Source organism: Letharia columbiana (genome assembly GCF_014066305.1).
Source record: "Letharia columbiana isolate WasteWater2 chromosome Unknown Sc0000012_s0, whole genome shotgun sequence".
NCBI lineage: Eukaryota > Fungi > Ascomycota > Lecanoromycetes > Lecanorales > Parmeliaceae > Letharia > Letharia columbiana.
The window spans coordinates 666,741-688,630 of NW_023501050.1; the positions used below are offsets into that span (position 1 = coordinate 666,741).

Here is a 21,890-nt window from a genome sequence, read left to right on the forward strand (position 1 = left end):
CCCGTCCTTGCTTCTTCATGCACTAGTAGCCGTGTACACTCCCGCCGCAGCTCTGCTGGCCCTCCTTCTGCTACCACCCCCCGCGACCATCTTCGCCGCAAGAGCACTACGCCAGCTCCACCACAGAGTCCAGCGGCGATTGTTACTGCTGCTGGTAGACGAAGTAAGCGTCCCGCGCCTGGTCCGGTGATTGAAAGTCAAGAAGGTGGTGCTGCGGTCAGTGTAGGCAAGAGGCAGCATGCGCCGAAGAAGAAGGGCGGAGTGGCTGTATCCAATGCAAAAAGAGCGGCCGAAAATGCGAGCGCAAAGGAGAAAGAGAACGCGGTAAAGTTAGAGGATGAAGCGGCAGGTGAGGAGATCGATGCAGATGAAGCTAGGTACTGTTACTGCGAAGACGTAAGCTATGGGGAAATGGTTGCCTGTGAGAACGATAACGTAAGTCCATCTCTCTTGTGGCTTCCGAACCTCTTTGTGCATTTACTTACCTTCTGTAAGTGCGAACGCGAGTGGTTCCACTTCGAATGTGTAGGTTTGAAGGAACCTCCTGGAAGAAGGGTCAAGTGGTTCTGCCCTGATTGCAAGAAAATACTGGGCAAGAAATGATCACATGGAGGCACTGAAGCTCCCGAGCCGGTCAAGTGTGGTAGATCTCAACAGGAACTTTACAGGCACGACAAGGCAAGGTACTTCAGTGGAGGGCATTTCACTTCTTGTATGCATGATTTACGACGGCTACGGCCACAGAAGACTTCATACCCTGGGGGAAGTCGCTTCTTGCGGACACCGCTCATGAGGGCTGTCTGCTCGGACTATGTACGATAATGAGGATAGAGCTAGGATGTCGACTGAGAATCAATAATTCAACAGTCATAATATTTTCTAGCGATACGCAAGGCTCTCGGCGTATCAAAAAGATAAGGTAGCTAGCTAGCTTAATGAAACTACCCTTTTTATCCCAAATTATAACGCGCCTCACACCGGTTGCTAAGCTACTTTGTGTACTATGATATATGTCGAAGATGATGTTGACGTGCATGACTCGGAGTATTTCCATAGAAGTATGAGGCTCAATTCTAACTCGACAAAGGTACTTTAGAGTGCGGGTCGGCAGAGCTACCATGGTCCTTTGCGCAATTCAATTGGATGCAGGGTCATCATCGATGTGAGTCTGGACCTTGACACGTTTCAGATGCTAGAGTATCTGTGGTAATCGAGAGATGGAATCTCCGTCTTCCAACGAGACTACTCAGAGCTGAGATGATTGTTTCCATGTAATCCCTATCATTGATTGGACCATCTTCAGGTCTTTAGTCAAGCCTCCACTTTTGATTTTGATCTTGCGATTGGTGAAAAAGCACTCGCAGGATAAAAAGAAATCATTGTCAGCGGAAATGAAATGAAATCTAGTGTCGTTTGGACTTGTCCTAGTTTCTGTTAAAGCCAGGAACGTGTGCCGACTATAACATCGCGTTATGCCGTATTGCGTAAGGCGCGTGCACTATAGCGGCGGCAGTCGGAATCTAAATGATTAAACCCTTGTTGGCCGAGGGGGGCCAATCTCCACCCACAACCACCCTTTTCTTCTGCTCTGATTCCTCTCTTCTATCCACGCCTGCGCAACAAGGTGAATCCCCCGAGACACGCCCGAGCTGTTGTCGGCGGTGTCGTGGATGCAAGTGCTGTGAGGTGTGGATCAATCAGAGGACCAGGGGAGTTCGAACCAAAAGTCGCGAAATTCCACGGTCGCAGTTCAAGGGGGTGGAGCTCTCTTGCACAACAAACAGCAACAGCAAACATCACACTCATTACACATTCGATACTCGATACTCCATTCTCGGCGACTTTTTCTTGTCACCAGAAGCAGAATATCATAATAATGCAAATATAGAGGACAGGTGGGTGCCTCACGGACTGTGGCTATGGACAGCTAGCAGGATCAAATGGAGTACTGACTCCAAACAGCTCAAACAGTCTTAATCCGTCGGTCTATGACTGGCAGCCATTCATTACAAGACCCATAATTCTTTACATCAATAACACCACCGACGAAGCTGATCTTCGACCGCAACAACGAGCGAAAAACGTCCGCGCAAAGACGTTGTCCCATCTTTACACAATTAAACACAAAGTCATTCAGAAACACTACGCCATCCATTCGCATACATTCACTTGCCAGCTTCTTCCTCCAGCATAGCCTTTTACACTCGAACACCTATGCCTTTGGGGCAGAATTGGAATCGAACATTTAATCAACACAATCAGCCTACCGGTTGCTAATAACTACACTCATTCATCAAGCACATCTATATTTTACATCTATCGCGGACCAAAGGTCCAATGGAGCACCCGTCCAAGAGACGGAGAATCGAGCGGAATCTGGGAGGACCGGTCGAAGGTCTCAATCTCAACAATGGCAGAGAACGAGCGGTCAGTTTGGGTGGCTCAAGCAAGAACGAGAAGCCAATAATGCCCAAGCTTGTGCTCCCTCCGCACGGAGCGCCAGGACATCCTGCGCATGGGGATCAAGCCGTGGGTGCTTCTAGCCAAGGTGTTGACCGTCCTCACTACCCTCTGGAGTCTGCAGACACGAAGCCCACGAGGGTTCATGCCCGACAAATCGTGCAACCCTCCGAGCCCACAGTACCAAACACCAGCGAGGCGATGTCTTATCCGAGCGGTAATCCAACCTCAAATCCATACCCAGGTCAAGTGGTACCTCCAGCAGGTGTCGCTGCTGCAGATGCAAGAAACCAGGCACTCGAATCACAGCAGGCTCAAGCTCAGGCTGTTGCCGTGAAGCAATTGGATGCTATACCGCAGGCGCCAGCTCCTGCCCCAGCAACTCATGCAGCAGCCAGCGCCAGCTCAAATGCTATGAACGTCCCCAACTCTTCGTCACAGCAAATAGTCAAGGCACCTTCAACGCCTCCGCCATCCAATCCGTCGCCAACACCAGAGTCCTCTGCATCATATTTTTCCGCCTCACCTGCATCATCACCTAGTCCGAGTCCGCAACTTACATCAAGCCCTTCCGCTCCATCACCTACATTTACTCCGAACAAACATGAATTCGCTACTAATCATAATGGTACTATGTCAGGTAAGCCGCTTTTCGATCCATCCCACTCTCTCTTATACTGATCGATTTTCTAGCTTCTACCACAACATCCTCAAATCCGAGTAGGCTAAGTTCAGAGTCAGGGACCTTGTCTCCCTCTCTCTCCGCACTGCCGACGGTATCGCAGTCTTCATTAGCAAGCATCTCTACTATGATGACTTTCATCTCTGATGCAACGAATCCTAGTGCATCCCTCCAGACCCAAGCCTCTGGCACAAGCTCTGAACAAACAACATTCACACCTGCTACACTCGCTACATCAGGATCTGCACCAGCATCGTCACAGCTCTCGAGCCAAGCATCATTAGCATCCGTAATGTCCAGCGCCAGTGCCGCAGGTGCTGGAGGAAGTGGCAATTCGGGCAACACAGCCCCGACTCCTTCACCTTCATCAAGCTCAAATGGCGGCGCGGGCGGCAATGGTGCACCACCTACACAGGACCTCGTCGGTGGTATCGTCGGTGGCGTCGCAGGCCTGGCCATGATCTTCGTTATACTTCTCCTGTTGTTCCGTTGGCGACGAGGCAGGCTTGGCAATCGGAGAACTATATCTCCGCCTGTCCCTCAGACCATAGGCCACGGAGGTGTGCCGGAATCCGGTAATATGACCCAACGATCCAGCACCGCTCCTATAGCCGCCGCTGGCTTCTTTCGAAGTCTAAGACCTGCTTCATCTCAAACAGCGACCACTGCCGACACCGTTCCTAGCGAACGAGGCTTCCAGAAGATCTCTGGAAGAAAGCTCCCATCTGTACTGGCGTCTGGTGGTGATGGCTGGGGTGACCCTCCTGCTGCCGGTCCTAGTGCTGGACCTACTGGAGCCGCAGCTGGGCTAGGTATGGCTGCAGGCGTTGCTAAAGGCCGAAGCCCTTTCGATGATCCCCCGCCTGGTCAGCGACCTTCTCCATCCCATTCACTATCAGGTTCATCCTTTTACCGTGACTCCCACGGTTTCTACGGCGGTGTCGTGCCAGAAGAACAGACCGAAGCATCCAGCTCTCCTGGATCTTCATCGTCACCAACGTATTTTGCACCTCTAGGGGCTGCCGCCGGTCGTTCGAATGTCCCACTAGGTCATGGAAGCCCGAGCCGTCGGGATGAAGCAGCACAGATGCGACCCGGTCCTGCTCGTACGCCTGTCATAAACCAGCCCGGCTTTGGCTCAATCCGTGGCGGTGCACCTCCAAGGCCTGTTCGCGCTACACCGCCACCAGCTGGACTCGTTCCTGTTCGAGATGGTCTTGGCCGGAGTCATCCTAGCCAAGATGGCTCTCGCGGGTCTAGATTCAGAGAGGACACCACACCACCTTGAGTTATGACCCCCAATTTCTCAAACATCAACTTCACTTCTACTGTCAATATTTAACGATAGTCGTGGTTTTGGTTCATCGCCTCTAACCGCGCTTTCTTGTGTAATTAATCGACTAGCAACGGAGGAACTTTCAACGATTCCGCCACCACCAACGACCTATCACCGGCCGCTGTAACAATATTATCGAGGCTCTGGAGAGTCTTACGCCACGTCTTTTCCTATACGGTTGATCATAATGAATGGGGGTGAATGTGGGTAATGTACCAATCGGTCGATCCGTCCGTCAGCCTTCTTGTCACCTCATCACCCGGTACCCTTCAGCTAGAGAGTATCTTGAACAGATACATCGTGGACAGCAAGAGCTATCCATCTTGTGCGATCTCACCGCGCTTCAGCAGGCCTGCCTCATCCTGCAAGTCGCAGGGCATCACTGTCGAATTAAGTCTTTTTTACGATGAGAAGGGGACGCTGCCAGTATTGGGGCTGGATAATTTGCGTGGAGTGGGTTCTTGTGATAGAAATGTGTAACAATGAGGAGATCCTATGTCGCGTTGTCCCGAACGGGGGAGTGTTGTGGGACGGAACAGGCCATGAGGGCCAGCTTTTGTCAGTGCTAGATACCATGCTGCGAGTGTTATAAGGAATTCAATCTGTCAATCATCTTCATGTGCCTTCCAAGATACTGAAATTTCTTTCGGGTGACTTCCCCTCTACTCCGTCCTCGTAAATTTCCCTCCGCTACCCGGCACAACCCCAATCTTGATATTTACCTTCGTCCCAACCAGGTGCTGTCACAGCACGAAGCGATCATGGGTTACAAACATGATCAAACTCTATTCTCAGAGACTCACCGGCCTCCATCTGTAAACGAGCATCTAGAGGAGCAACCACCTCCCTCCCAGCGCCGCCCACCCCCTCCTCTACCACCCCGCGTTACCCCCGACTCACTTCCAGACCACCCCGCAGACGCCCCTCCTCCCTACACTGAGACTGCACCAATCTATCACTCCCAACCGTTGACCAGTTCCTGGACCGCACAAGACCCTCGCTCTTCGTCTACCCAATCGCTCGTACCCCACAACGATTCTCACACCGATGGAGATGGAAATAGGACAGATGGAAAAAGAACGCTGTTACTGGTGTACATACACGGTTTCATGGGAAACGAAACCAGTTTCCAGAGTTTTCCGGCTCACGTGCATAACCTGGTTACGGTCAAGCTGGAGGGAAGCCATGTGGTGCACACAAAGATTTATCCAAAGTATAAGAGTAGGAAGGCGATTGAATACGCGAGGGATGCGTTTGGAGAATGGCTAAGCCCGCATGAGGGGCGGGATACGGATGTCGTGCTGCTAGGGCATAGTATGGGAGGATTGCTATCTGCGGAGGTGGCTTTACTGGAAGGACATCGAGTCTTAGGGACGATCAATTTTGATACTCCGTTTCTGGGAATGCATCCGGGTGTCATAGCTAGTGGGCTTGGAAGTCTGTTCAGACCAGCGCCAGATTCTCCTGCCCCAAAATCTGCAGAGACCAGTGCTGGAAGCCAGGACGTCACTCGAACGTCGACCAATGAAGCCATACAGTCTTCTGCGTCGTCTTCTTACTTTGGTTCAGAGGCTACTGTATCTACGTTGATACCAACGGAGTCAGGTTCCAATACCTCAATACCACTATCCGCTGCTTCTGATCTGCCGACCAAAGATCCAAACTTCGACCCTCCTTTTGTCAATGATGTGCGGTTACCGCAGCGTACTGGTTGGAGCAATGCCTGGCATTTCCTCAACAAACATTCTGACGATTTGCGTAAAGCCACACAGTCGTATGTGAAGTCTCATCTTGAATTCGGCGGAGCTATGGCGGATTATAATGGTTTAAAGAATCGGTATGGCAAGATCAGGGACCTCGAGGATGTTAAACCACCGCAGAGAACAAGATTTGTAAATTACTACACTGCAAGTACGGGGCGGCCGAAGAAGCCAAAGGAGCCATCGCCTCTTGCATCTCAGACTCAAACTGGTCAACTGGATGGAGAATCATCACGCATGGCACTGCAGATACACGAGACAAGCCTCGACACTCTCGACGGTCATTCGCCAGACATGAGTCCTAGGATTTCCATCGAGAAACCGAACGACGAAGAAATAGCCGAAGAAGACACTCAAGACCATGACAAAGCCTTCCTCACTGCTAGCGAAGGCATCAGCGACGATGAAGGCGCAATGTCTGACGTTAGCCAAGCAATGGACCACTTGCACCCGGCTCCTGTTACAAGTGATGAGCGGGAAGAAGAACTCGACGACCATGATAAGCTTGCAGCGCTCAAGCCTAGCAATTCCGATGCCAACTCACACCCCAGCCCTTCGAAGGCCCCGTACATCGCATCGACAAACCCGCCGCCCTTGAGAGCCGCACCATCTCTCCCTCCGGTTCCCATTGCCCCCGAAGAACCTGCCCTCTTCGACCCCACTCTCTACCCCGACAAGGATACACGCAAACTCGCGGAAAAGGAACATTCTCGCCAAGTCAAAGCTTATAAGCAAGCAGTCAGAGATCGCGACAAGGGGATCGCTGATAGACGGAAGCTCGTCGAGAAAAAGGAAAAGAATGCAGCTAAGGAGAGAGAGAAGGTTGAGAAAGCAGAAGAAAAGGACAGGATCAAAGCCGAGCAGCGTGGGATGGAGAAAGGAGAGCGGGAGAGAGCAAAAGTTGAAAGGGAAGAGCAAATGAAGAGCGAAAAGGAACGATTGAAGGCCGAAAAGCAAAGAGCTAAGGTGGAGAGCGATAAGCTCAGGAATGCTTCTTTGCGCGAGACAAAATCGATGGCCGATTCCGATGCAGACGGTGCTGATGCTGATACTGAGCCCAAAGAACAGAAAGCAAAGCGAGACAAGAAATTCTGCATGCTACCGTCGAAGGAGAATGGGCAGATTGATCCTTGCTGGGTAAGGGTCTTTATGCCAGGCGTTGATGAGGTGGGAGCTCATTGCGGGCTCTTCTTGGTGGATGGGGAGAGGTACCAGTGGTTCGTGAATGATGTAGCGGAGAGGATTAAGGAGTGGGTCAAGGAGGGAGCGAGAGGTTGAGGAAAGCGGTGGATGGAAGGATTGAGACGGAGAACGTAGACGGAAGGCTTTTGGTTCAGTTTTTTACTATTTTAGACGATACCCATACATATGCCTGTGAACGGAGAGCTGGACGTATGAGCAGCTATATCTTTGACGTCGTCTTTGGGTATCGACATTCAAATACGTGCCATTCATCAGTCATCAGTCCATTGGGGGTGAGCGTTCAATAACCGTAATAACGGCTCCTCGTTGGTACGACTCTTGTCGGCCAGTATTTTTAAGGAGTTGTAGTTTGCCCACCGTACGACTTAGGTACCTAGTTTAGCACAGAATCGACCTTTGCGCCTTTTTTATTGAACTTATAAACGGTACCTGCATGATCGGATCGTAAGCCTAATACTTTGCCGCTCTAGCCGATATTCTATGGATATGTCATTCTTCCTCAACGGTTTTTCTAAACTTGAAACAACTCACCTTCACATTCGTCGAATACTAGATACTGACAGCGAAGCATCTGCCCGGATATACAACGCCCATTTCAACAAAACTACAATGGAGAAGCCGTCGGTGGAACAAATCAAGCAAATTGTCCGCAATCTTACCGAGAGCGATGACCCAGTCGTACACAAAGCTACCGTAGAAAAATAGTATGTCCTTCGAAACCACGACCGCGCTCTCACATCATGTCACCTTTCTTTTTTGAAAGTACTCAGAATAATAGATGACCCTTTCATACTATTGCAAGACAACGTAGTAACAAAAAAACCCCCAAAAGAAAACCCAGCATGGATTCTTCTCTCTTTTCTCCCTCTCTCTCTCTCGCTCCTTCGATCCAGCGTTCCCATCCTGACCCCACCCACCAGCTTCACCCAAAACGCCGCCTTCACGCACCCCATCGTCGACGTCAAACCCGCCCCCCACAGCATCGACACCCTCAAGCAAGTCTACGCCGTTTACAAAGTCCTGACGCGAAAGATCGAGATCCACTTCACGCGTACGTAAAAAAAACCCCCCCTCTCTCTCCCTCCCCTACAGGTATCCCATTTTCCCTCTCCCCCGAGAACCCTTCATTGACGGTCGCACGTGAACGACAAACCAGACGTCACCATCGACGCCGACAACACCCGCGCGGTGATCGAACTGGAGGAAGATTTGAACTTCGTCCTCCTCCCCTTCGGCTTCGCGCGGATCCGGGGGGTCAAGTTCATGACGGTGCTCGATCTCGTGCGGAGTCAACGGGACGATAGATACTATATCAGTAGACAGTGGGGTACTACACCATCCCTTTTCCGTTCCCCCGTTCCCCTTCCCGGCCCCTTTCCCCCTTCTTCATGACGCCTCGGGCATCGTGACGGACGGCTCGGTGCAGACTGCTGACGGCGGCATAGATATCATACCCGTAGACGCCGCCATCAGGAGCTTCCCTTTCGGCTTCGTGTACGGCTGGTGGCGGGGTGTCTGCACGCTTACGGGGTCGGTGGTGGGGTCGGGGTTGCAGATGTCGGGGCTGTGGGCGACGGCTTAGATAGGGTGAGCGCATGCTGAGAAGAGTGTGTAGGGGATCAGACATATTGTCCCAGAAGGAGGCGGTGGTGGGGGTGTCATGTTGGGAGATTGTGAAACTTCCGGCTTCGGAATGGACGTGTGGTGTGTGGATCGAAGACCTTGCCGGGGCTGTCTTTGCATTTTCATCAAAGCATTGTCGGCTTGGTGTAATAGAAGGGGTGGATATCACGAGACATAGACTACAAACCAGCATTATGATCTTGACGACAGAAACGCCTTTGCTTCATCCTCATCCACATTCGACTTGTCCGAGCTCTTCTTCTCAATCAATCCAAGCTTGTTCTTACGGATCTCATACCACATCTCCCTCCTATCACCCCCCAGCTCCTCCCCCAACAACTTCCCCTTCAGAGTCTTGATAAACTCATTATACAACCCCGGCTCCTCCATGTCAATCATCTCATTCCTCATCAGGTCCAACTCCTCCACCGCCTTGCCATAAGCAATGTCACCGAAGCTGTCTTTGATTTGCGCTTCGATGATTGTGGAAAGTTGCTTGACGGCGTCACGGACCTCATCTTCAGACTCGGTCGTGTCGAGAGCTTGTCGGAATTCAGGGATGGGGTTTTCGCGGGTTATCTTGATCTTTTTGGATTTGTTGTTGCCGAGGAGAGCGCCGACGTCGAGGCCGGAGAGGGGCTTGATTTCGTTGCGGTTGCGTTTTCTGGATTGGACTTTGGGCGGCACTTTCTTGACATCCGCCGCGGCGATCAGCTTCTCGAGCTTCTTTTTGGATCCAGCCACAAGCTCTTTAGGAGGGTTGGAATATCTTGTAAGTATATCGTATGGAGGGGGGACCGGCTCTGTGGGATGCACCGCTCTCCATCGGACTGCTTGGTCCATGCGATGCAGGACCGGGGAAAATGTGTCAGTCATGTTCATATACTCTGCCGGGTTTCCTTCATCATCTTTCCCCAAGTCCGAGAGATCCATTCGGTCAACGTAGTCGCTCATCGCCGCGCTCAGCGTGTCATTTGGTAGATTTCGGTGTTCCCGGATTTCCTTTCCAGACACTGTGATGACTCTGTCCAGCGGTGGAAATCTATAAGAACGGACATCTTCGGCGAAAGGCAGCTGTACATCAAGGAGACATTCGTAGTCAACCTCGATTGATGGCGCAAGCAAGGTGATCAGGGGCTCTCTATCTGCTTTAGTGACCAAGCGGGCAACTGCATACGATTCCAGCTCGAAGAGGGCATGTATCAGCGATGACAAGGCCATTATGGCCTTGCTGTTCGTTTTCTGAGCGATGACGACGCAGGAGACAGACAAAGTCATATAGCGTTCGAACTGTACTCTGTCAGAGATAAAGTTACTGAAGCATGCAAAGATTAGGCACTCACTGTCGACCAGGGAATGAACCCAACGATCTCAAGTCCCGGCTGGGTCTCCAATTTCGTGACGTTAAGGTCAGACTCACTTATGTGCACAGCTGTTCGCCCATACTCATAGCCTTTAGCCAAATCGTCTCTGCTAACGTCTCGTTTTCCTCCTGGAGCTTCCTCATCAAGGACTTGATAGGTTCGAGCATTCCTCACAGACGTCAAGCTGTTCCCATCAGATTGAATTGGACCGGAATCGGCTCCATCCGCATCAGGCATCATTGTTGCCGAAGACTGTGTGCTGACGTGGCCATTTGATAGATCAGACCGTTGAACATATTGACTTGCTGCAAGCGGTTTTCGGACCATAACCCTAGGATATCTTTCGACATCGATGCAGAGAGCTGAATCGTATTGCTCGGGGTCTCCAAGGGTGAGCTGGCCTTTATAAGAGTGTACAGGTCTCGTGGTCTTGAGCCTTGGCGTACCCAGCTCCTCGATTGCTTGTTGCATTGTTCCGAAAATGCCTTCGCAGTCTTCCACCAGAGCTCTGAGCGTTGCTTCATTGACTGCCTGTAGCATCTCATAAGCAGATGTTTGACATCTTGGTTGTGATTGAAGACCTTTTCAGGATCTTTGTCCTCTTCCTTGAATCCATAATCTGGATCGTCAAAGTCAACTCCACTGCCAGTCGTTAATTCTCATCCTTTTGAACTTCGATTTAGTGCATACATGACCACAAGCTCGATATCGTCTGACTTGATCTTCTCCGTGATTTGCGACATGTCATCCGCATCCATAGAGCCGCGTCCATCTGTGACAAGGACTATCTTCCGCTTGTATTTCAGCTTCTTGCAATGCTTCGTGATCATCTGGATGGCAATGACAATAGCCGATATTGCTGGCTTCATTAGTAGGTAGTCCTTCGAGAGTGAGGGAGACAAGCGTACCGTCGCCATCGGCCGTGTCGCTCACTTTGACTTTTTGCCATAGATCCTTCAAGCCCGGTAGCAGAAGCCTGTAGGATTTGAGCCGAGCTCTTTCCAATGCCGCAAGATACCCACTGTTTTATCTCTTGCAGCACAGATATATTTTGGAAGCTGTCTTCGCTGTCTAGCTCATTCTCCGTGCCTATTCGAGTATGAACGTCCGCAATCGCCAAAGTGTTTTAAGGGTCGTACGATCGGTGCGCAGCCCAATGGCTCCAAGCTGTGCAGTCTTCCGGTCGGTCGCTACCTAGATCTGTCAGACAGAACTACGCAGAGAGAGTTTCCACCTACCTACTGTACTGGTGATCTTTTCCCAGACGTAGGTCATCGCCCAGTCAAGATCTGATTCCTTCCTTGCGTTGCGCTTTTCACCCATCGGTCTCCCCATATCTACAATGTAGACCGTCGCCTCCTTGTCTGCCATGATTATATTGCGGTGTTGCTCGCGCCCGCGGTATATCGCGAGAGAAGGGAAGGTTGTTTGTGGATATGTGGTAATGTGGGGTAAGGAATAGCAGGCAGACACCGTCGCGGAAACTCCTAAACGCGAAGGCACGTGACCACTATGTCTTTAGCACCAACGTCTTTCGGCAGTACAAGGCCTTTGAATCTTGACGATGTTAATGCAAGAGACGAATCTTTCCTTCGGGGCAAGGCTCCGCATGGGCTTTTATGGAGCCAATGCCAAAGGATTTCGGTTTGGAGCACCTACAACATGGACGACTACCACAATTTCTGCTTCGCGACGACGTAGTGTCATAGCATCAACTGCACTACTCATGACTTGTCAAGGGAACTTTGCTCCTTCATACGGCAAATTTATCGGTAGGGTCTGACCTTCTCTTGATCGAAGGATGTTCATCTCACTCAAAGGCCCAGCCAGGTCCACTGCACACCCTTTCCATACAGCCTGGAACGCTGGATCAGCTAGAAATTGCACGCGTGACTTAAGTCCTTGTCCTCAGATTGGGGGTGAAATAACATTGCGTTGTATGACATCTGGATAGGCTGAGCTTGACGCAATGTTTATGGACGGAACTCATGCAGTCTTTTCTGCAAGCTTACGAAGGCTGGTAGCCCTTTTCCAACACTGTTAGCCCGCGCAGACGTTCTCAGAATTGGGAAGTCAGCCATCTAAGGGGATCCTTCATGTCCAAACTTTACCCATTTGGTGGGAAAGCGTATCTCGCCGATGCAATCGCTACCAGAAGCTGTACTCCCTTCAATTCGCCGTTCATGATAAGACTTCTTGATTAGCACAGATCATCTCGCACGCTGACCAGCGCGCCTCTTCCTAATATACTCGTTGCTCTGTCTACCCTCGAGTAGCAATCAACCTGAACATCTGCCGCTCCTCCAAAATCCTCGATTAGATCCTAATTCACTTTCGCCATTGATCTCTTCGTTCCATAGCTCAAACGCTTGAGATGTCGCCAACTTTGTCAGACGTAGTTCGGATGTTCTCGAACTACGACGGTCACCGTCCTGTTATCCTCTACCTCGGATTTCAGTTCTAAGTATCATTCCAGACAGTCTATAAAGTATTCCACTCAAATACGCGGTGGCGGAAGTCCCTTTGCTTCGGGTGGGAATGCTCCACCAAGAAGAGTTCGTAGAATTCCTGGCCAGAAGCGAAGGCTGTACTCGTACGATGACATTGATTTAATCGAATGGACGAACGATGTTGTTGAATATGGAGAAGGACCTCCTGCACCTTGGGGATCTAGGCCTATTTACGATTCGAAAAGCTCAAAGCGATAGGCTCAAAACGGTGAGCATTGGTAATACTATCATGACCAGTCATCACAGCCACAGCGTATTCCCGGTGTATTCATGCAACCTCGCCAAAGAACCAGACCTTCTCACATGCTCCATACCCAATTCTTTTTCCAGAAGTACGCCACTCTCCCCCAAAACCTCCCCCTACTTCTTTCCGGCCTAGTTCCCCTACTGCAACCTCTCCGCCAGCAAGAACCCATACCAAACCGTAATTCCCAAGCCCACCAAATTCGTCAATGCACTAACCCCATGCATACGACTAAACGCCCTATTCAATCTCTGCATCTCCTTCGACTGCGGTCCCTGCTCATAATACTTCTTCCCGTCCCGCGTCTCCTGATGCTTCCTCTCTTTCATAATCCGCGTCGTAACCGGTCCCGCCCAAAGCAAGTTCGCCGCATTCAATGCGAAAACGGTCGCAATGGGCGCTAAGACCGTCCATCTGTTTCGCTCTTGTAGTACGCCGCTTAAACTTGAGGATTCAGTGGTGTTGCCACTAAGGGAAGAGAGGGATTTGACGCCAGGGTATGTAAGCGCCATGATGACCGGGAGGGCGGTTTGCAGGGCGAAGTAGACAGGAGTGAGGGCGGCTTGCAGGGTGGCAAATTGAGGGCGGGAGAGGGCGCGGTAGGAGACTATGCCGTTGATGAAGGATTGGTAGATGGAGCTGCCGAGGAGGGTGCCATAGCTAGTAGAGTGGTCGAGTTAGTTGGGGACAGGGCTGGGAGACGGAGAGGGCGGGTCGGACCTGATGATGTGGTAGGGGGCGGGGCTGTAGAGGATTGAGAGGTCTGACATCTTGGCGTGAGGGTTACGAAGAGGTTCGGACAGTGGTAGAGACTATTTGTTCTCGCGAGCGCGAGTAGTGCAGTGGGAGAATGTACGGAGAGCCTCAGCGGCAGGCTGCTGGATTGGGTCTAGCGCCAGAAGCCATGATATCAGCATTTCGCTGCGCGCATACCTTACTGACTTACGTAGACCACGCCCATTGCTCATCTGACACGCGTGGCGCGAGCGATTGAAATATACTTTGTGAAATGGACGCTAAACATATCGACGTCTGTTTCAGACTTATTCTTACTGTACTACTACTTTACCTTTTCAAGTTTCAAAAATTCGAAGAGGGAGCCCGGGCACTCCGGGAGAGCTTTATCTTTTTTAATTGAACTCGTGAGTATTTATTTTATATCTTCTTCGGCTGCCAGGAAGACATAAATCTGTCCCGGCCTCACCCTCGACTGGGCCTCGGGTGAGCGCTGCCTCAACGGGTTGATACTGGGTGACTACGCCCCTTTTCCCTTTTGGACCTGGTTGATTACTTGAACATTATTGAAGGCTCTGCCAATGCGCAACGGGCTTCCGGTAATTTGAGCATTACCTTCGCACGATCCTGGAGCACACCATTCTTGAATTGGTGTATGTGTTACTGGAAAAGCGGCTTTTACTCGTTTACAATACGAGCGAAGCGAAGTGAAGTATCATAATGTCGCATGTCGCGTGTTACCAGCCGCCTGTTCATGTACATAAATCTTCGTACTCCCTCATGCATCAACATTCCGTTTTCAATCCTCCATCATCAACCACCGGGCACTCTATCTTCAATACCTTCGTCCCTGTCCCAGCCTACAGCTCTCAAACTTTCTAGCATCGTCTCCTGACTGTCCTCAGCGATTACCCCCACTCAGATAACTACTCCCTAGGCACCCGCTTCCCTCAGGGACCCTCCAATTTTTGCCGTGGAGTTACAACGTACTCCCAACCTGGGAGTAATTCTCAGAGGGTCTACCGTGGGGAGTGCTCCCCCAGCAAGTGCCAGGAGGAGCACTCGCCATAAGAGCATTCCTATTGATCATCCAAAAGATGAAGGTTCGCTGGTGACTGCTCCCCCAGCGAGTGCTCCATAGGCGAGTGTTCCGCACGGTTGATCCAAAAGATGAGGGTTTGCCGGGGAAGCAATCCACCGGCGAGTACTCCCTAGGGCTTCTCGCACAGTCTTAAACCACCTTCAAAGATAGCTATGACTTGGGGTATAAGAAGATAGAATGCCGCTTCAGGTCTAGCTCCGTCGAACAATCAGCCGCTCAGAAGTCCCACCACTTCTCCAGATCAATCGACGGAGATATAGCAACAGTCTCAAACGGCACCCCTCTTAATGTTGAACCATCTTTTTCATACAATTGGGGCTCGAAACTGACTCTCCCATACCCTCTGATTAATGCGCGCCAGTAACAAGCCTCAGCAGCTGGAGTCAGATAGCGATCTCTCATATCCTCCACACCCTTTTTCGCAATCCTCTCCGCCGTACGCGGAGTCTCCAACACTTCTTTGACCTTGTCCTCGAGATCGCTCCAATCGTCCTTGACCTGCACGAAATTCTGCTCGGCTCCCTCAGCCTCCAGCGCGTAAGTGGTAGTCTTTAACCACTTAGGCGTATGTGTCACGTAAACACTCTCGCAATTTTGTATGTATTTGCCCTTTCCACTCCAACTGCGTCCCGAGATGTCCATCAGCATTTTGAAGCGGCAGTGATCCCACAGGGTGAGGTAAGCGGATCCACTCGCGCTAACGTTGGCCCAGTCCTTGCCATCCGTGGCTTCCAAGAAGCGAGGCCGTTCGGGCGCTGTGTTCTTGTTGCCGCGCCATACCAGCTGCGGCGTCTTATCCTCGAAGGCGACTTGGTCCTCGACCCTGCGTATCTCGTTGCGGATGTGATTGTAGCTACGGATGTGGGCGTGCGGCCAGGCCCAGTAACCGAAATCGGGCATAAGCCATTGATTCTTAAACTCGGTATCGTGAGCGGGCTTGGTATAGGTCCAGACGGCTTTGTTCTCGCCGACGATGTCGAAGGTGAATACGAAAAACTCGATGTTGGGGAGAGATTTGCGATCGGGAAAGGCGGAAAGGGCGCGTTGCAGGGCGTGAGCGGTGGCGACGCCGTTTTGCACCCACATATTACCGTGTCTGGAGATGATATACAATTCACCGTCATAGATGATGGCGCGGATGCGCTGATCGTGCTGGTCTTGTTCATCGAGATCGGACAGGGTGATTGGGTTAGAGGTGAGGTTAGCGACATTGTTATGGATATCAGTGTATTGCTTTGGGAAAGCGATGTTGCACTGTTCTTCTGACAGAGCCAGGTTATCGCCGTCGCGAGTAGCATTGAAGGTCCACTCGGTCGTAGTGGTTTCTTGCTTGTCAGCGGCAGGAGATGCTTTGGCTGTTTGGTGAAGAGTGGCAGTATTCGACTCTTTGCTTGGGACCCCGGGAGCCCATTTCGAGTTCGACTTGACTGTATGGAAGAGTGTTGTTAGCAAGCCGGATAAGGCGAGAACGTGCAAGAAGATCCAATATATACGGTCAAAGCGAGAGTCGGGGTGCGTCATGTTGGTGGACTTGGTCAAGGAAAAAGGTGGAAGGCAAGGGACGAAAGGGCCCGCGAGAAGTGAGAGACATCAAACTTGGCTTACCTGGAGGGGCACGGTTGTTGGTATTTGTGACTAACATTGTAAGCTCTCCTATACTTGAGACACTTTTACTCCTACGGGATCTCGTTGATCCTGAAGTTTCGGGTATCTTTCCCCTGAGGGTTGTATTTGCCTGTGAATTGAAAAAGGTTAAGTAGCAAGTGTGACGATATCATGATAGTATTGAGGCCCGCCAACGGTGCACACGAAACGTTGAAATTAGGGCTGTAACAATAGCGCACACTCCTGTCAGGGTACTACCATTCAGTACAGAGCCATTATTATATAATTTGTCCTATTCGATTTTCTCAGCGCCAAGAATTCCGACGTTTTGTGCACACGCTAATATCTTGAGGGATGTCTTCATCGTATTGGAAACGATTTTGTATCTCCATCCATAAATTGCTAGCCAATATGTCTCTTCGCGATATGTGAAAATTATATCGGCAACGGTCGTGGCTCCTGTTCTCAAGTGACAGTGCCGTGGGTAGGCTAAGACGAAGCTCTTGCTCCCACTAACTACTGCCTGAAGCTCTGCCTTCTCGCTGTAGGACTTCTTCTTGACTGCCTCTTCCGAGCCCGGGGACTGCTCTGTTCTGCAGGACTTCCGTCTGGGCACTCGTTGTGATGATACCCGGTTTTCTCGCACCGCCAGCACAAGATATGCGTTCTGGCCCAGGCTGGCCACGATTGACCACTGACTTGGCGACACAGACTCCATTTAGTGCCTCGTTGCCCGGGTCTTGTTCAATGCTACGAAGGTGCTCCACCACCATAGCTGTCGTCAAAACCTAGCTTGTCTATAATCCCGAAGACACAGCTTACACAAGGGTACACTCCTGCTTATATGCATGAGATTTCCTGAAAATGAAGCCCGTGCTTTGATTCTGATTCAGTGAAAATGCCTTACAGATAAGATGGGATCCTTTTAATGTTGTACCCGACAGCCGACCAGAACTGATTGCTAGCGCCTTGGCTCACAGCCCTACAAATCTGGGTATCCTCTATTGAGACCACCAGCTCCTGTGTCTGAATCTCTGTCCTTAGGCACTTCTGCCTACACTTTTCGAGTTCTAATTACCGTGTGTCAATGTCAGGCAACTATCTTCCACACAAGGTTCAACCCTTTAGCACTACACTCAGAAGTGAGCACACGCAGGTAAATTCTGGCGTCTGTGTAGACGTTGAGGTAGCACAAGACAAACGTCAACCCATCAAAACCAAAATTCATTCTACGGCGACTTTCAAGCTTTGATCATTCTCTCATCATCTAATTGAACCTCGCCAAATCTCGTGAAACGAAAAGTAACCGTCACTACTCGATGATGGCGACTTCTCGAAACCATTTCCGGTACTTTGCATTGCCGGCAGAGATACGAAATCAAATCATGGAGTACGTCTTGATTGCTGGTGACATCTATATTCGTCCTGCAAAGAGAAATCGCCATGCTCAACAATTCTGGGAATCTCTCTCCTCGCGACCCAAATGCTTTGTGGATGCTATGGCAATTCTCTTTCGCCATTTATCAGGCCAATCTCAGCGTCTCGTCACCATTACCACGGATGCCCACCTGAAGGGGCAATCCACTATTCAACAACCGTGCATTCAGCTCCTGGCAACTTGCAAACAAGCATACAAAGATGGTCACTACATGTTTTTCGCGATGAATACCTTCCATTGGCCGCCGGGTCCTGTCAACACAGAAGGTTGGTACGTAAATTTACAGCCCGAGCACCAGAAGATGATCAAAACATCTTGCATTGATTTCCACCTTGCGGACCTCACCTACGGCGATATGAACGCTGTCGAAGTTTCCGCCAGGCGCGGTGGGGGCGGACGACCCAGTAACTACGATGCAAATGCTTGGAGCTCCGAGGCTATGTTTGAGCTTGCAGTGAGGATGTGGAATATAATTCTGTGCTTGTTCAGCCGCTCCACACCCCAGAACCTGCGCCGCTTCGTGGGACTCGAAAGGGTGATTTTTCAAAGCTCTATCGGTCGCTGTGTTCTGAATTCGCAGCTTGGGACAGATGAGAACGAATTGGTATCCCTCGAGTTGTTCGTTGCTGCAGTGTCTCACCACTTCGGGACCATTCTCCAACTGCATGTGACCAAGAGAGGATGGAAGAATACAAAGAAGTGGTTAGAGAGGCTAAGTTGAACAAGGTTTAGGGCTTGAGAAGGAGCTTCCAAGGCCATCTCGAGGCTGAAGTTGATATAAGGGCAGAAAAAACACGAAAGATACATTGATTTCAGCGGGGATTACCTTCGAGAGCAAAGTCCTCTTCACTGAAAACGGACATTCAGCCCCAGCGGCTTCAGCTGTCGTTGTCGTATAGACCTCCTGAACATGCTCTCTAGTCAACCACGACTTTTCCATATAACATGCGATTGCAAAGATGCTGGGGCCACAGTGCAAAGTGTTTTCGATGACGTCGTGCCTCAATAGCCTTTGACTGACAATCGGGCTACATGCTTTACTAAACTATTCTGATGTACGAGTCCCGTTCTCTGCTGCCATCTTTGCCTCATGCTTTTAATCTTGTATGAGGTCATTGAAGCCACAAGGCTCCATTTGCTTGACATGCTTACTCAACTTCATACGTACTCTTGGTTCAGTCTTACAGAAGCTTCGGGAGTGGAGTATATCTTGGATAAATTCTAATCACGAGCTAATCTCAATAGACTTGTCTTTCCCCTGTCTTAGAGACTCCCAAATACAGGCTTCAGTTCAGCAATGTGCGTGGGAGTCACATACTGCCTATAAATGTCAGAGAGAGCCACGATGCACTTTTGAAACGTTGGTCTCTTTTGGAATTCATCATGGTGTGCCTAGAAAGCTCTCAGTTAGCCCCATGGACCTGACGGATTTCTAGCAGAAAAAAAGGAGTTCGAATCGTGGATAGCTGGGTACAAATATTGGTTGGAGAGCTTACGTCAACAGATCTCCAACTCTCCAACAGTATCTGGTGTTGTGGATTCTCCATCTGCGGACCAATCCACCATCCACCGCAACCCTCCTTTCCGTCTAGAACTGGACCTATCGTCGAGCGGAAAACAACATAATAGCCCGATACCCTCCCTTCGATGACCTTCGTCAAGGCAACCTCTATCGCGGGCGCTTTGACCACGGCCGCCAGTCGATCTAAACTATCTAGGTCACTAGTCCCGAGGATAGCGTGTTGCTGCCAATGAATGCTACGGCCATTGAGTGCTGGTTGGACTTCATTGTGAAACTGCCTGTACGCTGGACTGGCGAAGAATGCGTGGCTTGATGCCAAGTTTTGCCAGATGAGCATCCAGATTTGCGTGTATCGGTCTTCGTGTCGCCTACCCTGCCATGCTGTGATTAAGCCGTGCGTTCTACATGATTAAAATCAGCTCTCGTTACCTCTTGACGACGCTCACACTCTGCGCTTCGCACAATCTCAAACGAGAAAATCAGCAGCCCATCACGCCTCGTCGGTTTTACAAATGGGGAGGCAACAAGGAGGGAAACAGCAATGGTACGTACTGGAACAATATACTGAGGGCGGGGGCCGGGTCCTTGTTGATCTCGTCGTCAGAGTGAACTGGTCGATGAGGTACGTGGATGAATTGTATGACGTGTGGAGAAGACATGTCGGTATCTCAGCGTTTCTGCGGTGCTAACAATTTGCAATATTAAGGCTGGGACTGCGTTTGGGGCGCAGTCTTTGTCAGAGCACCCATTTGTACTCTTCTTTTACAAGAAGTGCTTTCTCTCACATACTACGGTGGCAGTCCGGTGGCAGTCAGGTGACTTCGCAGCACACTTTCTTTGACTCCAGCTTTACACGCCAAAACGCCAAAAGTGCGAGGGCTCGATTAGGCCGTATACCTACCGTAGACGGCCCCGCATATTTTACTCCGCACCGCGCACCGCGACACTTTACTAAATCCTGGATTCGATGAAGCGCGTCTGCTCAACTTCTTCGATGTCTGTGCTGCCAGTGACTTCACGGATACTTTTCCCACAGCATACTCCCTCTCTTCACCAAAGTCGATCCTCCACAAGCTCACAGAGAACACGAAAATCAACACCATGTTAGATCTCAAATAGAAAGTAGATGGATTAGGTTGTTTTTATGGGTGAATTGCTATTGTGATGGGTGCGTTGTCAGGAATGGGCAGGGGAATTGCGTTGGCGCTGGCACGAGAGGGCGTTCACGTCGTCTGCTCCGACATAAAAGAGGAATGCGCACAGCACGGCTTCGAGGAAGACAAGCATATTCCAACACACACCGTCATTGCAAACAATGGGAAAACTTCTGCATATCAACAGTGTGATATGGGCAATACCGCTGAGAAATTTACCTTGATCGAGTTGACTGTGAAGGTACATCCTCCCTGACCTGATTTGTGAGAATCGATTGCATTCGTACTGACCCACCCTAGAAATTTTCAAAGATCGACATATTGATCAACAACGCCGGCGTCTAGTGGCCACTTCGCGACTTCATAGAAGAGACCGACGAGCAATGGAATGGGATATTATGATGGCGGTCAATGGCAAAGGATGCGCGACCGCGATGCGTGAAGCCATTAGACAGATGATCAAGCAACCGATCGCCGAGTCCGGAGCACGAGGGCGGATAGTCAACATCTCATCCGCTGCAGGTATCAACGCTATCCGTCGAGAGGCCACCTACGCTGCGAGTAAGGCGGCCGTGACCACGCTTACCAAAAACGTGGCGCTGGGTCACGCAAAAGACAGGCATGATTTCTCCTCCCTGGAGGTGTTTCTCAATACTAATGATTGCTGGTATCAACATCAACGCCGTTCGCCCCGGTGTCGTCAGGACTGCTCAAGCGAGCACGAACTTCCGCGACCCGGCAATTATTGCGGAGATGCGTAAGGGAACCCCATGGCCTCGACTAGGCGAGCCGATAGATGTCGCGAACATGGTTGTCTTCCTGTGCACAAATAAGCGCCGTGGATCAGAGGCCAAAATATTGCGGTTGATGCAGGGTTCACCGTGGGGATAATGCGGTGATCGAGGGCACGGACGGCAAACACTTGGATTGCCGAGGGTTATTTGATGCAGTCAGTGGTGGCATTTCGATAGATCGGACTTTTCTGTATATCGATCAGATCCATAAAAAGAACGAAGCTCAATAAACAAATTGACAACACGATCTTCAGCGTCCACTATTTATAATCCGTCTGTGTCTCCACAAAAAGTCGGTGTCTCGGCGGGCTCGCGGGCAGTTCGCGACTTTACCCCTCCTCCTCCACCATCATCCCAT

General features: G+C 50.6%; 12 protein-coding genes across 12 annotated transcripts; 7 read left to right on the forward strand and 5 right to left on the reverse strand.

The window, feature by feature from the left end:
- Positions 1-1,524: 1,524 nt before the first annotated feature.
- On the forward strand, positions 1,525-2,194 carry HO173_004758 (uncharacterized protein; the record flags this gene model as incomplete). Its single annotated transcript, XM_037306679.1, has 2 exons — positions 1,525-1,895; positions 1,963-2,194. 2 exons carry the CDS (start codon positions 1,525-1,527, stop codon positions 2,192-2,194), a joined length of 603 nt encoding a protein of 200 aa, XP_037166617.1.
- A 143-nt stretch (positions 2,195-2,337) lies between these two features.
- Positions 2,338-4,430, forward strand: HO173_004759 (uncharacterized protein; the record flags this gene model as incomplete). Its single annotated transcript, XM_037306680.1, has 2 exons — positions 2,338-3,100; positions 3,154-4,430. 2 exons carry the CDS (start codon positions 2,338-2,340, stop codon positions 4,428-4,430), a joined length of 2,040 nt encoding a protein of 679 aa, XP_037166618.1.
- Positions 4,431-5,239: 809 nt separating this feature from the next.
- On the forward strand, positions 5,240-7,516 carry HO173_004760 (uncharacterized protein; the record flags this gene model as incomplete). Its single annotated transcript, XM_037306681.1, has 1 exon — positions 5,240-7,516. One exon carries the CDS (start codon positions 5,240-5,242, stop codon positions 7,514-7,516), a length of 2,277 nt encoding a protein of 758 aa, XP_037166619.1.
- Positions 7,517-8,050: 534 nt separating this feature from the next.
- Positions 8,051-9,023, forward strand: HO173_004761 (uncharacterized protein; the record flags this gene model as incomplete). Its single annotated transcript, XM_037306682.1, has 4 exons — positions 8,051-8,145; positions 8,362-8,492; positions 8,598-8,768; positions 8,887-9,023. The coding sequence occupies 4 exons, from the start codon at positions 8,051-8,053 to the stop codon at positions 9,021-9,023; spliced, it is 534 nt and encodes a 177-aa protein (XP_037166620.1).
- A 233-nt stretch (positions 9,024-9,256) lies between these two features.
- On the reverse strand, positions 9,257-11,799 carry HO173_004762 (uncharacterized protein; the record flags this gene model as incomplete). The annotated part of the gene is made up of 8 exons (XM_037306683.1): positions 9,257-10,354; positions 10,408-10,959; positions 11,010-11,070; positions 11,119-11,287; positions 11,337-11,404; positions 11,451-11,517; positions 11,568-11,618; positions 11,667-11,799. 8 exons carry the CDS (start codon positions 11,797-11,799, stop codon positions 9,257-9,259), a joined length of 2,199 nt encoding a protein of 732 aa, XP_037166621.1.
- A 1,523-nt stretch (positions 11,800-13,322) lies between these two features.
- On the reverse strand, positions 13,323-13,952 carry HO173_004763 (uncharacterized protein; the record flags this gene model as incomplete). The annotated part of the gene is made up of 2 exons (XM_037306684.1): positions 13,323-13,842; positions 13,903-13,952. 2 exons carry the CDS (start codon positions 13,950-13,952, stop codon positions 13,323-13,325), a joined length of 570 nt encoding a protein of 189 aa, XP_037166622.1.
- A 1,283-nt stretch (positions 13,953-15,235) lies between these two features.
- HO173_004764 (uncharacterized protein) lies at positions 15,236-16,661 on the reverse strand (the record flags this gene model as incomplete). The annotated part of the gene is made up of 2 exons (XM_037306685.1): positions 15,236-16,446; positions 16,625-16,661. The coding sequence occupies 2 exons, from the start codon at positions 16,659-16,661 to the stop codon at positions 15,236-15,238; spliced, it is 1,248 nt and encodes a 415-aa protein (XP_037166623.1).
- A 475-nt stretch (positions 16,662-17,136) lies between these two features.
- HO173_004765 (uncharacterized protein) lies at positions 17,137-17,397 on the reverse strand (the record flags this gene model as incomplete). The annotated part of the gene is made up of 1 exon (XM_037306686.1): positions 17,137-17,397. One exon carries the CDS (start codon positions 17,395-17,397, stop codon positions 17,137-17,139), a length of 261 nt encoding a protein of 86 aa, XP_037166624.1.
- Positions 17,398-18,009: 612 nt separating this feature from the next.
- Positions 18,010-18,783, forward strand: HO173_004766 (uncharacterized protein; the record flags this gene model as incomplete). Its single annotated transcript, XM_037306687.1, has 1 exon — positions 18,010-18,783. The coding sequence occupies one exon, from the start codon at positions 18,010-18,012 to the stop codon at positions 18,781-18,783; it is 774 nt and encodes a 257-aa protein (XP_037166625.1).
- Positions 18,784-19,325: 542 nt separating this feature from the next.
- On the reverse strand, positions 19,326-20,243 carry HO173_004767 (uncharacterized protein; the record flags this gene model as incomplete). The annotated part of the gene is made up of 3 exons (XM_037306688.1): positions 19,326-19,454; positions 19,559-19,985; positions 20,137-20,243. 3 exons carry the CDS (start codon positions 20,241-20,243, stop codon positions 19,326-19,328), a joined length of 663 nt encoding a protein of 220 aa, XP_037166626.1.
- Positions 20,244-20,748: 505 nt separating this feature from the next.
- Positions 20,749-21,083, forward strand: HO173_004768 (uncharacterized protein; the record flags this gene model as incomplete). Its single annotated transcript, XM_037306689.1, has 2 exons — positions 20,749-20,979; positions 21,039-21,083. The coding sequence occupies 2 exons, from the start codon at positions 20,749-20,751 to the stop codon at positions 21,081-21,083; spliced, it is 276 nt and encodes a 91-aa protein (XP_037166627.1).
- Positions 21,084-21,121: 38 nt separating this feature from the next.
- HO173_004769 (uncharacterized protein) lies at positions 21,122-21,629 on the forward strand (the record flags this gene model as incomplete). Its single annotated transcript, XM_037306690.1, has 2 exons — positions 21,122-21,299; positions 21,358-21,629. 2 exons carry the CDS (start codon positions 21,122-21,124, stop codon positions 21,627-21,629), a joined length of 450 nt encoding a protein of 149 aa, XP_037166628.1.
- Between the last annotated feature and the right edge of the window lie 261 nt (positions 21,630-21,890).